The sequence below is a fragment of the Eumetopias jubatus genome, unplaced genomic scaffold (genome assembly GCF_037043125.1).
Source record: "Eumetopias jubatus isolate StellerSeaLion01/CBP00866 unplaced genomic scaffold, mEumJub1_p1.0 scaffold_6, whole genome shotgun sequence".
NCBI lineage: Eukaryota > Metazoa > Chordata > Mammalia > Carnivora > Otariidae > Eumetopias > Eumetopias jubatus.
The window spans coordinates 71,736,630-71,751,672 of record NW_028274812.1 but is presented as its reverse complement, the minus strand read 5'-3'; the positions used below and the strand labels follow the sequence as shown (position 1 = coordinate 71,751,672).

The 15,043-nt window shown below is 36.9% G+C and overlaps 1 protein-coding gene across 3 annotated transcripts in view; it reads left to right on the top strand.

Moving 5' to 3' along the window:
• The window catches only part of ZNF292 (zinc finger protein 292), an 88,229-nt gene extending 79,611 nt beyond the window's left edge, over positions 1-8,618 (top strand). For all 3 annotated transcript variants that reach the window (XM_028108018.2, XM_028108019.2, XM_028108020.2), the window contains one exon: positions 516-8,618. In XM_028108018.2, coding sequence (XP_027963819.1) covers positions 516-7,667 — 7,152 coding nt within the window. In that variant the 3' untranslated portion in view covers positions 7,668-8,618. The remainder of the gene's footprint in view (positions 1-515) is intronic.
• Positions 8,619-15,043: the final 6,425 nt, after the last annotated feature.

The following is a 15,043-nucleotide window of genomic DNA, read 5'->3' as shown; positions in this document are numbered from 1 at the left end:
TTACTGGTATCTTATAATAATAGTTCAAGGTGCTTATTTTAGAAAGATTGTAAATACAAACTTAGGAAATAAGATGCTGTTAAAGTTGATATTTATTGATTACTTCCTATGCACTAGTACCATTATACTAAACTGTATCAGATACTTTAGATACATAATATTCATTAATGCTCACAGCAGTTTTATGAAGTTTAAATGCTATTTTGATCTTTATGAGTGGGCTGTGAACGGTTAGAGAAGTTAATAACTTCCAAGTTTGCCTAGCTATATTAGATGACTTTATACCCAGGTCTTCTCTTTGTTCCCAATGCTTATCCTTTTTCTGCTATTCTTTATAGTTCATTTTACACACACACGCATACACAAGGCTAAGCTACAGTGCTTTAGAGGAGGCAGCATTTCATATGTTGCTGCTGCAAAATTTGAGAATAGCAAACGTCAGTTTCAAAATTACTAAATTCACAAACCTGTGTTAGTATAGATTAAATTAACATTTCCTATTTGCTTTTTCACAGACTGAAGGGGCTGGACTTGCCACCTGTATAGAATTATGTGTAAAAGCCCTTCGTTTGGAATCTACAGAAAATACTGAAGTGAAAATATCTATTTGCAAGACCATTTCGTGCTTGTTGCCTGATGATCTGGAAGTTAAACGTGCTTGTCAACTGAGTGAATTTCTTATTGAGCCTACAGTAGATGCATATTATGCTGTGGAAATGCTGTATAACCAGCCAGACCAGAAATATGATGAAGAGAATCTTCCAATACCAAATTCTCTACGCTGTGAGCTCTTACTTGTATTGAAAACTCAGTGGCCCTTTGATCCAGAATTCTGGGATTGGAAAACATTAAAACGACAATGTCTTGCATTAATGGGAGAAGAAGCATCTATTGTGTCTTCAATAGATGAACTAAACGACAGTGAAGTTTATGAGAAAGTAGTGGACTACCAGGAAGAGATTAAAGAAACTTCTGTGAATGGACTTTCTGATGGAATTGGTGCTAATTCTGGCCTTCTTAAAGACATCTGTGATGAAAAGCAGAAGAAGAGAGAGATAAAACAATTAAGAGAGAGGGGATTTATTTCTGCTAGGTTTAGGAATTGGCAAGCCTACATGCAATATTGTGTGCTATGTGACAAAGAATTCCTTGGTCATAGAATAGTACGACATGCTCAAAAACATTACAAAGATGGGATTTACAGTTGCCCTATATGTGCAAAGAACTTCAATTCTAAAGAAACTTTTGTCCCTCATGTCACATTGCATGTTAAACAATCTAGTAAAGAGAGACTAGCAGCTATGAAACCACTAAGAAGACTGGGAAGGCCACCTAAGATCGCAACTACCAATGAGAATCAGAAGACTAATGCTGTGACCAAGCAGGAACAGCGGCCTATAAAAAAGAATAGTCTCTATTCAACAGACTTCATAGTATTTAATGACAATGATGGTTCAGATGATGAGACTGATGACAAAGATAAATCTTATGAACCAGAAGTGATCCCAGTCCAGAAACCAGTACCTGTTAATGAATTTAATTGCCCTGTAACTTTTTGTAAAAAGGGCTTTAAGTACTTTAAAAATTTAATTGCTCATGTAAAGGGGCATAAGGATAATGAAGATGCCAAGCGCTTTCTTGAAATGCAAAGCAAAAAAGTTATTTGCCAGTACTGTAGACGGCATTTTGTAAGTGTTACTCATCTTAATGATCACCTACAAATGCACTGTGGCAGTAAACCATATATCTGTATACAGATGAAATGTAAGGCTGGTTTTAATAGTTACGCAGAGCTCTTAACACACCGAAAGGAACATCAAGTCTTTAGAGCAAAGTGTATGTTTCCTAAATGCGGCAGAATTTTTTCAGAAGCTTATTTACTGTATGATCATGAGGCACAGCATTACAATACCTATACTTGTAAGTTCACAGGTTGCGGTAAGGTTTATCGTTCTCAGAGTGAGCTAGAAAAGCATCTGGACGATCACAGTACTCCTGAAAAAATGCTGCCTCCTGAAGACCAACATATTTCATCTGGAGATTGTGTTCAGCCTTCTAAAGTGAATCCGAACACAGAAGTTAGCATCGAGAAAGAGGGGTCTGTGCTTCCCTCAGAAAATAATATTGAAAACACCATACCGGCAGATAGAAGTGATGCTTGGGATAAAAGCAAAGCAGAATCAGCTGTGACCAAACAAGACCAGATTTCTGCATCAGAGCTCAGGCCAGCTGATGGACCATTGTCAAATGGTTTGGAAAACCCTGTGACTACTCCTCTGCTTCAGGCCAGTGAAGTAGCTGTATCCATTAAAGTGTCTCTCAATCAGGGGATCGAGGATAACTTTGGAAAGCAAGAAAACTCAACTTTGGAAGGCACTGCTGAATCACTGGTCACAGACTTACATACACCAGTTAGAGATACTTGTAATGATTTGTGTCGTCCAGGTTTTCAAGAAAGAAAACAGGATTGCTTTAATGAAGCCCAGATTACTCAGAATTCTTTAGTAAATTCAGAAACCCTCAAAATAGGTGACCTTACCCCACAAAACTTAGAAAGACAAGTGAACAGCCTGATGACCTTTTCTGTGCAAAATCAGGCAGGATTTCAAAACAGTTTACCAGCTTCCAAGTTTGAGTGTGGAGGTAATGTTAAAACATCATCCAATCTTTATAATTTACCTCTTAAGACATTGGAAAGTATCACATTTGTTCCACCACAGCCCAACCCAAGTAGTTCTTTAGGAACTCCATCAGTGCCTCCAAAAGCGCCAGTTCAGAAATTCAGTTGCCAGGTTGAGGGATGTACTCGAACCTATAATTCTTCACAGAGTATTGGGAAACACATGAAGACAGCACACCCTGACCAGTATGCTGCATTTAAAATGCAGCGCAAAAGTAAAAAAGGTCAGAAATCTAACAACTTAAATACACCAAATAATGGAAAGTTTATTTATTTTTTGCCATCACAGGTGAGCAGCTCTAACAATGCATTTTTTACACCACAGACCAAAGCCAACGGGAATCCTACTTGTTCAAATCAGTTGCAGCATGTCTCGCCTTCCATTTTTCCAGCTCATTTAACAAGTGTGTCAACTCCGCTGTTGCCCTCAGTGGAAAGTGTCATAAATCCAAATATACCTTCTCAGGATAAAAATGAACAAGGTGGTGGTATTATATGTTCCCAAATGGAAAATTTATCTACTACTACCTTGCCAGCACAAATGGAAGATCTAACCAAAACAGTTTTGCCTTTGAATATTGACAGTGGCTCAGATCCTTTCCTTCCTCTACCTGCAGAAAGTAGTTCAATGTCTCTCTTCCCTTCACCAGCAGATAATGGGGCTAATTCTGTTTTTTCCCAACTGGAAAATAGTACAAATCATTTTTCCTCACAGATTGAAGGAAACACTAATTCCTCCTTTCTAAAGGGAGGTAATGGTGAAAATGCAGTTTTTCCTTCACAAGTCAATGTTGCAAATGACTTTAATAGCACCAGTGCCCAACAGTCAGCACCTGAAAAGGTGAAAAAAGACCGTGGGCGGGTCCCAAATGGGAAGGAAAGAAAACCCAAGCACAACAAAAGGGCTAAATGGCCTGCAATTATCAGAGATGGGAAATTTATCTGTAGCAGGTGTTACAGGGCTTTTACTAATCCCAGATCTCTGGGTGGACACTTATCTAAGCGATCTTACTGTAAACCACTGGATGGAGCAGAAATTGCTCAAGAACTTCTACAGAATAATGGACAGCCTTCTCTTCTTGCCAGCATGATTCTCTCCACAAATGCGGTAAATTTGCAGCAGCCGCAACAGTCTACCTTCAGTCCAGAAGCATGTTTTAAAGATCCATCGTTCCTGCAACTTCTTGCTGCTGAAAATCGCTCATCTACATTTTTACCAAATACATTTCCTCGGACTGGTGTGACTAGTTTTAGTACCAGTGTTAGTCAAGAAGGAAGTGAAATAATTAAACAGGCTTTGGAAACTGCTGGCATTCCCAGTACATTTGAGGGTGCCGAAATGCTTTCTCATGTTCCAACAGGTTGTGTTTCAGATGCGGCACAAGTAAGTGCAACAGTGATGCCAAATCCAGCTGTGCCACCCCTGTTGCAGACTGTATGCCACCCAAACCCCCTGCTGACAAACCAGAATAGGACACCAAACTCCAAAACTTCCTCCATTGAGGAATGCAGCAGTTTGCCTGTTTTCCCAACAAATGACTTACTACTGAAGACTGTTGAAAATGGTTTGTGTTCTAGTTCATTCCCCAATTCTAATGGGCCATCACAAAATTTTACCAATAACAGTTCACGTGTTTCAGTTATAAGTGGTCCTCAGAACACGAGGTCTAGTCATTTAAATAAGAAGGGAAACAGTGCTTCGAAGAGAAGAAAGAAAGTTGCTCCTCCCCTAATTGCACCTAATGCTTCCCAAAACTTGGTAACAAGTGACTTAACAGCAATGGGACTTATAGCAAAGAGTATAGAGATACCAACTAGTAACCTCCATTCAAATGTAATTCCAAATTGTGAGCCTCAGGGTTTGGTGGAAAACCTAACACAGAAATTAAATAATGTTGACAATCAGTTATTTATTACTGATGTGAAAGAAAACTTTAAAACCAATCTTGAGTCCCATACAGTGTTAGCTCCTTTAACATTAAAAACTGAAAATGGTGATTCCCAAATGATGGCTTTGAATTCGTGCACAACTTCAATAAATTCTGATTTGCAGATTTCTGAAGACAATGTTATACAAAACTTTGAAAAGACTCTTGAAATTATTAAAAGTGCTATGAATTCTCAAATACTTGAGGTAAAAAGTGGATCTCACAGTGTTGGTGAAACATCACAGAATGCCCAAATAAATTATAACATTCAGCTTCCTTCAGTAAATGCTGTACAAAATAACAAGTTACCTGATTCTTCTCAGTTTTCTTCCTTCATAGGTGTCATGCCAGCAAAAAGTAACATTCCTCCATCTGAAGTATTACATAAGGAGGATCAAATACAGGAAATTTTAGAAGGCTTGCAGAAATTAAAATTAGAAAATGACCTGTCCACTCCAGCACCCCAGTGCGTACTAATAAATACATCAGTGACACTGACTCCCAATCCTGTTAAACCAGTTCCAAATGTCACAGTTATTCAGCCAGTTTCCGAAATGATAAGCAACATTCAGTTTAGTGACAAAGTTAATAAACCCTTTGTGTGTCAAAACCAAGGCTGTAATTACAGTGCTATGACAAAGGATGCTTTATTTAAGCACTATGGTAAGATTCATCAGTACACTGCAGAGATGATTCTTGAAATTAAGAAGAATCAGTTGAAATTTGCTCCATTTAAATGTGTAGTACCTACCTGTACAAAAACATTTACAAGAAATTCTAATCTCCGGGCACACTGTCAGTTGGTCCATCATTTTACAACAGAAGAAATGGTAAAGTTAAAAATAAAACGGCCTTATGGAAGAAAATCTCAGAGTGAAAATTTGTCAGCCCCAAGAGTTACACAAGCAAAAAGACAGCTAACTATGACAGAGGAAAATAAAAGAGAATTGCAGCCCACTTTAGACTTGGGAGCAATGAAGGAAAATGCCCTCAGTAATGTAGCAGTGATCCCAGAAAAACAACTTGTAGAAAAAAAAAGTCCTGAAAAAACAGAAAGTTCTGTGCAAGTGATCACAGTTACTTCAGAACAAGGTAATACAAATTCTCTCGCAAACATACAAACCAAAGGACGGAAAATTAGGAGACATAAAAAAGAAAAGGAGGAGAAAAAACGCAAGAAGCCAGTTTCTCACTCCCTTGAGTTTCCAACAAGATACAGTCCCTACAGACCTTATCGATGTGTTCACCAGGGTTGCTTTGCCGCTTTTACTATACAGCAAAACTTAATTCTGCATTACCAGGCTGTACACAAGTCAGATCTACCTGCGTTTTCTGCAGAGGTTGAAGAAGAAAGTGAAGCTGGTAAAGAAAGTGAAGAAATTGAAACTAAACAGACTGTGAAAGAATTTCGATGTCAGGTGAGTGACTGTTCTCGAATTTTCCAAGCAATTACTGGCCTGATACAACACTACATGAAACTTCATGAAATGACTCCTGAGGAGATTGAAAGTATGACTGCTTCTGTGGATGTTGGGAAATTTCCATGTGACCAGTTAGAGTGTAAGTCTTCATTTACCACATACTTGAACTATGTTGTTCATCTTGAGGCAGATCATGGAATTGGGATAAGGGGAAGTAAAACTGAAGAAGATGGCATATACAAGTGTGACTGTGAAGGCTGTGACCGTATATATGCAACTCGGTCAAATCTTCTCCGACACATTTTTAATAAGCATAATGACAAACACAAAGCTCATTTGATTCGGCCAAGAAGATTAACACCTGGTCAGGAAAATATATCAAGCAAAGCAAACCAAGAAAAGACAAAGTCTAAGCATCGGGGGACAAAACACAGATCAGGAAAGGAAGGAATCAAAATGCCTAAGACGAAACGAAAGAAAAAAAATAATTTAGAAAACAAAACTGCGAAAATTGTGCAGATTGAAGAAAATAAGCCTTATTCTCTGAAACGTGGAAAGCACGTATATTCTATAAAGGCTAGAAATGATGCCTTATCTGAGTGTACAAGCAGATTTGTGACCCAGTATCCATGTATGATAAAAGGGTGTACATCGGTTGTTACAAGTGAAAGCAATATAATTAGACATTATAAATGCCATAAATTATCAAAGGCATTTACATCACAACACCGTAATCTTCTCATTGTCTTCAAACGGTGTTGCAGCTCACAACTAAAGGACACTTCTGAGCAAGAAGGTGATAAGAGTGATGTGAAAAATTCTGACGCATGTGTATCAGAGAGCAACGATAACTCCAGAACAGCTACAGTTCCACAGAGAGAAAGTGAAAAAAACGAGAAAGATGAAATGGATGAGCTAACAGAATTATTTATTACAAAATTAATAAATGAAGATAATGCAAGTGTGGAGACCCAAGCTCATACCTCTTCAAATGTAAGTAATGATTTTCAGGAAAATAACCCCTGCCAGTCAGAAAAACAAAAAACAAGTAATTTGAAGAGAGTTAATAAAGAAAAAAATGTCTCCCAAAATAAAAAGAGAAAAGTTGAAAAAGCAGAACCAGCATCAGCAGTTGAGTTAAGTAGTACACACAAAGAAGAAGAAACTGCTGTTGCAATTCAAACCACGGAGGAGCATCCTGCATCTTTTGACTGGAGCTCATTTAAACCAATGGGATTTGAAGTATCATTTCTGAAGTTTCTTGAGGAGTCTGCAGTGAAGCAGAAGAAAAATTCTGACAAAGACCATCCAAATAGTGGAAATAAGAAAGGATCCCATTCAAATTCAAGAAAAAATACTGATAAGACTGCTGTGACTAGTGGAAATCATGTATGCTCTTGTAAAGAAAGTGAAACCTTTGTACAGTTTGCCAATCCATCACAGCTTCAGTGCAGTGATAATGTAAAAATTGTTTTAGACAAGACTCTTAAAGATTGCACTGAACTTGTGTTAAAACAACTTCAGGAAATGAAACCTACCGTCAGTCTGAAAAAACTTGAAGTACATTCAGATGATCCAGATGTGTCTGTTATGAAAGAAATTAGTATGGGTAAAGCCACAGGTAGAGGGCAGTACTGATAACTAATGTACTATAAATACATTATTTACGGTTTTATTTTAAGTAGAAGCCATCAAGCATGCTAGAGTTGTGAAACTTTCTCATTAATTTTTGTTGCTGACATGAATTAACCTGGCCAAAAAAAGGAAAAAGAAAAAAAAAACATGACATTTGTCATGTAAAACTTTTTTTTTTTATCCCTATGGGACTTGAGGAACAGAATCAATACTTCAGTTATTGTAAATAGTTGAGCTACACCTCAAATTTCTATCAGCCAGTTGCCCTTTCCATGAACTAAATTGAATTATCTGTGTGATTGTTATGTTTCACCAGGTCACTGCTCATGTAGAACAGTAGTCTTTGTAGATATCTTTTTTGTACATATTTATTATTGTAAATCATTTGCTGCCACCAGCAGTGTGTAAGTCTAAACTATTAAATGACACATTTATATTTGGAATTTTAATTTTTAACTAAGTGATCAAGTTTTTAAAACTGTTCTTTTATTGTTTTAAATTAAGAATTTTTTGAACTAAAAGTAGAAACTCTGCCATGGTTCATTGATTTTTTTTTTTTTTACATAAAACATTTATTTACAAGATCTCAAAATTACTTTTCACAAAGTAGGCACATTATATCAACACCTTGCTCTGCTTTGTAAATTTATCCTCCAGGATTTTGGGATGGTATTCATGTGAAATTATAGCAGATTCTTTAGCAGTTTCCTATAGCTACAGGTTTTTTTCAATGCTTCTAATTGGATATAGTTACTATGATTCCATGAAATATAATGGAAATGTGAATAAAGAATTTACTACATCAAAGATTTTAAACATTTGGTATTAAAAAAAAATCCTTTGTGAATGTGATAGAAACTAGTAGTGTGGAGCAGTGTAAATATTTGAGGTGGTGATTTGTGAAGTAGCCCAGTATTGCCTTAAATAAAATCACATTTCATTTCTTGTTTTATACATGTGATCTTATAAAGTTTTTTTTTTCCATTTTCTGAGATTTATAGATTGGTGTATAGCTTTAAACTGTATAAACTTTTGTGGAAAGATTTTTTTAAACATTTTTATAAATCTTAAAATTGATATCATCAAAGTGAGCCCATCTTGTGTTTATAAAATGCAAGAGTCCTTAACATTTATAATTACATAGATGAAACACTTTCTATAAGGAAGTTGGATGTTTTGATTTTACTGTTTATAGATGTTAGATTGTACAGATTTGTATTTTCCCACCACATCTAATGATACTTTTTTCATTAGATTGGTCTTCCAGAGCAGTATTAGTTGTTATAATTGATTATTTTGGTTATTCAGTATATAGTTAGCTTTTACAGTTTAGCTTTATTCACCATATTTATACTGTGGATTCACGGCAGAGATAGAGGTTATTTCAGGAGAGTTTATTACCTTCATTTGAAGTCCAACTAAAGTCAGTACTGGAAACAAAAGAAAACATCTTTTGAATTTACTTTTGTTTCTGTTTGCCATATATAGTAGCATTGATTTTTGACTTTGTGTTTGTTATAAACCAGTTGCATTCACAATATTATTAGCCTGAGATATTGACTATGTTGTAATAATATGAAAATGTGTATATTCCCTGTGCAACATCAGATTTGCAGGAAAAGTGAAGCACTTAACTGAAATTGCTGGTACTCTGAATAAATAAGCATGGTCAAGGAGTGAATTATTTTCTTTTGGAAAATATTTTTTTAAGTTTTATTAAAGTATTATAGTTTTATTTTTAGGGCCTAATGGGTTATATTGAATAGTTGGTTTCACCTCCTTAAGGTTTATTACCAATATGCATAAAACTTGACAAACTAAAATCCCTTCCCTTTGGTAAGCCCACTGTTATTTATTAAAATAAAAGTTGTTCTTATGGGTAATTAATACATGTTTTTTTCCTAAATTAACAATAACTTAACTGAATAATTTTTAATATTAAATTTTTGTTAACAACTGAATGTTTCTGTACAGTTTTCTTGGAAGTTGACCTAGCTCTTAAAGATAGGCATTTGGCAAAACTGCCCTAAATAGTACAGTAGCAAGGAGATTTATTTCTGGTGAATGTAGTGATGAGCCACCGTTAAGTGAAAATACCATTGTATTGGGGCTTTTCTTTTGCTCATTAGCTCAAGAAAATTCACCCTTAGACATTTCTGTAATTGTTCTACATGTCAGGAGAAGGTTTGCCAACACCGAATTAATATTTTTTATATTCCAGGTACTGTTTGCTAAAAGTAATTACGGCAGAGTGGGCTTTTTAGCATGGAACAGAAAAATCAAGTTATGGTATAAAATATTAATTTATAGAACAGCATGTTGGTAAAATTTGATATGGAATGTAATGCCTAAGTATTAAAAAAGTAATCTTAAAGTATATATTTTTCATGTATACTTTTCCTCAGTCTGTTGTCTTGAGATACTGTCTTCCTACAGCCTTAGTTTGCCTAGGTTTTATCATTTAAAAATGGATTTTTTTCCCCTCTTCTAAACCCAAAGAATATGAATCTACAGATCAGAACGTATTCAAAATGTATCGTGAAGTGAAAAGGTAACAGTTTGGGAGATTTTCAGCAATGTTAAATTCAGCATAAATTATTTTAAAGGGCTAGACAGAGATCGAGTTTTGGCAAGGCAGTGTTTTGATCATGGGTAAGCAAACAGTTGCTATAGCTGTTAAGACTACATAAATACTATAGCTAGAGATAACAAAGAGGGAATGCGCTATTGCAGGGGTGGGTGTTTATGAAAGTCTGTAGAAAAGTGATTCTTGAAAGATGAAGGACCAGTCCTTGGATGGTCATAGGGGAAACGAATTCTAGGTATGGAGGTATGATGAAGCAGCATAGTGCATTTGCAGTATTGCAAGTGGTTTATGTGGAAAGATAGGGGGTTGGAGAAGCTGAAGAGGAAATGAGCCAGATCATGAAGGTTCTTGTATGCCATATAGTTTTCAGTTTTGATTTATTAAGTGGTTACTGAATGCATTTAAGTTCAACGATTTGACCAGATGCCAATTTTAGAAAGATAATTGGTATTATATAGAGGATAGATTGGATAAGTTGGAAGTTAAAAGCAGGGAGGCTTGAGGCAAAAAATGGTGGGGGCCAGAAGAAAAGATGTTAACAGAGTTGAGAAGCAGTAGAACAGTCAGGCAGGCAACCTTTTTCAAAATGCTTATTGTAATGAGTTACTACCAGGTTGGAACTTCTGTCATCAGAGTTTTCTAAACTGCATGTTCTAGCTCGCTCTTAAAAGAATCCAATGCACAGTAGTATATTAAAGACTGAAAGTTCTGTGCAGAGAACATGTTAACTGTTAAATGGGAATTTTTCAGACTTAACTGACAAGGAAAATATTTTTCTTTTTTAATGTTAATACTCAGATATAACCTACTAAGTGTTCTAAGGAGCACATTTTAGGGAACAGTCCTCTGAAATGGCATTCATTAAACCAGGGCTGAGAATCAGCAGGTGTGTGCACCAGTGCAGCATGTATCAGCTGTTTACAAGTGGTGATTTTTCTGATTGGCCAATTTATCCATTCCAATTGATAAGTTTCACATGTCCTTTTACAACAATTTTTTTAATTTTATATTGTTTATTATCTGTGCCTCCCAACACTACCTACCTCTCAATGAACAAAATGATAGTATCTGCTTTATTTCTCAGTGGTTTTGCTCATTAGAGGTGCTTCATTTCAGTGATTTGCTCTCCATAAATGGGAGCCCTACATGTATCACTTCCATATTTGGAATTCAGATTCCCTTTGTCCAGCCACAAACTGGTAGCTCACCTGCTTGGGATATCTCCACTAAAAGATACTTCTACCTCATCTCAACTAGTCAGTTAATCCTACCACTTGCTCATTATTCATCCACTCACCCTGTCCTCAACTTGTCCTACTTAGAGACTAGATTCAACTGTTACATGCACTCCTTTGCAGGTATCCTCAGATCATGCCCCTCTCTCTGTCGTGTTCTAGAACAATTTTCAAAACCTGTCTGCCTTTGAGCAGTTGAGTGGGAGGAAATTACTACAACAGGCAAGTTTATAATCTCAAAGAGACTCAAAACTGCCTGGCAGTTTTTCTGCAGTGTTACTGTAATACCTTGCTTCCACAAACTTAAATGATTTCCTTTTTTCCCAGTTTTCCTACTCCCTTCATCAATGCGCTTTTAATCACATTTGCTGAGAAACTAGAAAAACGTGACCGGAATTTTCTCCACTTTTCACCACCAAATTTATAAGCCCATCTACAGATCTGCACTCTTAACCAAAAATCAATCCTTCCTCACCTCAAAAACTTTGAATTAGCTACTCTGTTTTCATCAAACTTTCTCCTACTAGATCCTTTTCAACAGTCTATGTATGTGCCCTAGTAGCTACTATTCTTAAAAAAGGGGGGTGGGGGGGCGCCTGGGTGGCTCAGTCGTTAAGCGTCTGCCTTCGGCTCAGGTCATGATGCCAGGGTCCTGGGATCGAGCCCTGCATTGGGCTCCCTGCTCCGTGAAAAGCCTACTTCTCCCTCTCTCACTCCCCCTGCTTGTGTTCCCTCTTTCACTGTGTCTCTGTCAAATAAGATCTTTTTTTAAAAAGGGGGGGTTAATATGGGGAGGGCGATTCCATCTAACTATAATCCTTTTTATTTAGTTCCCATCAGAGCTAATCTGAGTTGTCAAACATTCCATTTCTTCTCATTTAATCCCACTTTATATATCATCCCACAACTGTTACGAAATTGCTTTCATCAGGATCACCATTCTTTTCCATGCTGCCGTATCTGTTCTTTTTTCTGCTCATTCACTGTCTTAGGAGCATTCATCAGGGTTAATGACTTACTCCTGGAAATATTCTCTCTTGGTTGTCTTACCTTTTCTGGCTGCTCCATCAGTGAGTCCAACCCTGTTTCCTCTCCCAATACCTGACCTTGGCTTATTGTATATGTCTCCACTCTCTCTCGATGATTTAGTCCCTTCTCTGGCGTTCAGTATGAATGTACCATCACACCCAAATTTATACCTCTAAGACCAAACTGTTCATAGTTCCAGGCTTGTAATTTCAACTGCCTACCTCAAAATTAACACCCCAAATCATTTCTTTCCCTACCCCAGCTTCAATCTGTTCCTCTCCCAGTATCCCTATTTGGATAAGTGAAATCACTACCTAGGTTTCTCAGTCTAGGTTCTCTAACATCATCATGGTAACCACTTCATACCCTTTCTCTATGTTTGGTCACAAGTATAGGCATTTTTACCTCAAGCGAAAAGGAACCCACTTCTCATCAAATCATTTCTTGCATAGACCACTGTAATATTCTTACGAGCTTTCTTCGGAATATTCCCCACGAAAAGCTAGGTTAATTTATTTTAAGTAATTTTAGTTTGTGGGGAGTGAGTGGAGAAAAAATTTTTTCTTCACATTGCCCTTTGAATAAAATAAGGTGTGTTTTACTATGATGCCTGCCTATCTAAATACATCTTGTTGCTCCTCTTTGCCCATTGTGTTCTAGCCACATTGCTTTCTCTTGAGTTCCTCAAGCCAGGCTCTTTCACATCTCAAGGTCCTTGCACTAGCTGTTCTTTGACTTGGAATGCTATATTTTACTGTGTACTCACTCATTCTTTAGGCCTTAGGCCTCAGCCCCATTATCAATTACTCCATTGCACCATTCAGCTTTCCTTGATAGCATTTATCAGGTTGTAATTGCTTTTTATTCTCTGCCATGGAACAATCCGGTACCTTGCACATGCTACATATTTAGTGGTAGTGAAAACTTCTTGAATGCTTAAATGGGAGATAAAGAGACCTTGATTCTGACTCTCCTGGAGCTCAGAGTCTACACAATTACTATAATTATTAGTACTAAGGGCATTATAAGAATATATAATAGGGTGAGAATTTGGTACTATGTAGTCTGTGGCGAGGGAAAAGTTAGTAAAGACTTCTCTAAAGAAGGCGATAAGGGGAGGGAAGTTAGAGAAAACTTCAGGCTTGTTTTAAAAGTTCATTCTGGTGAGGGAGTGTTCCAGTGGAAAATTCAAGGAAACCAGTTAAGGAGGCTAAGTTGTCCAGGGAAGAACAAATACTGTCTTGAAGAGTGGTGATAGCTGAAGGAGAAAAGTGGACAGACTTGAAAGATCTAGGATATTTGACAGGACTTGATCATTATGGGTTATGGGGAAAGAGGAAGAGGATAGAAATTGAGAAAATTTACAGGTTTTGGTTTGAATAAATGATTGAAGAAATGTTATTTAGGTACGTGAGGATAAAAGAGCAGTTTTGTGAGTTGATGATTGCCTAAGGGAAGAGTATAGAAAAGGATCCAGGACCTAACTCTGAGAAACTCAGAATTTCAAAGTAGATAGAAATAAGAAGAATCATGAGACTTGTAGGTTGGAACTATTTCAAGGTATCACATTCTCCTGAGATAAGGAAATTGTAAAGTACCCTTTGGATTTAGTGGTAAGAAAGTAATCCGTGACCTTTGCAATTACTTAGTTTGAGTGGAAGTCAGTTTGAGAAGTGTAGAAAGCAAGTGTAAACACCTATTTTTGGTGTTTTATTGAAATGACAAGAGAGGACTGATAACAATGGTTGCTAAAGAGTGTCATGGAGTCCAACCAGTTTTTCATAGTATAGGCAAATCGAGCATATTCAAGTTGCATTGAGAAGGATTTGGTAGAGAGAAGGGGTTAAGATGTGAAAAATAGCATATGTTGTAAAATTCTTAGGTTTTAGCTTGGGTAATTGTGAATGGTGACTCTGTTTGCCAAGGTAATATAGAAGGAATAGGATTGGAAGAAAGGTTAATACTGAGTTTGAGGTTCTTATACGTCATTAAGGCAGAGAGGAATAGTGATCAGTTCTTTATAGGGGTCTGAAACTACAGTTGTGGGCTTTAATCCCTTGAGTACAAGTATTTTGACTTCTGTCTCATCAGCATTTTGCTCAATCTGAGGTACAGTGAGCACTTACTTTGCTGGAATTGAAAGAAATAGCAAGCATGTAAGGAAAGATAAATCACCAAGGAGAGAACCCTGAGGAACACCAACACTTAGTGGGCAGGAAAAAAAGAAACTAGCAAAGAAGACTTGGAAAGGAAGGTTTAAGTTAGGTGAGGACTAGGAATGGAGGTAGGGTGTGGGGCATTATGGAAGCTGGAGGAGAATGTTGAGGATAGTTGGTCCTGTATTGTGCCACTGGGAGATCATTAAGAATAAAGAGGCTACTAGAATTAATCTTTGGTAGTCATTGATCTTTAAAGAAGTTTTGGTGGATGCCAAGTAATGTTTGTTTAGTTATATTTCATTGGTGAATGAGCTAAGGAAGTCAAGGCAATGAATTAAGTATCTTGCACGAAAGAAAAGGAAATTGGCC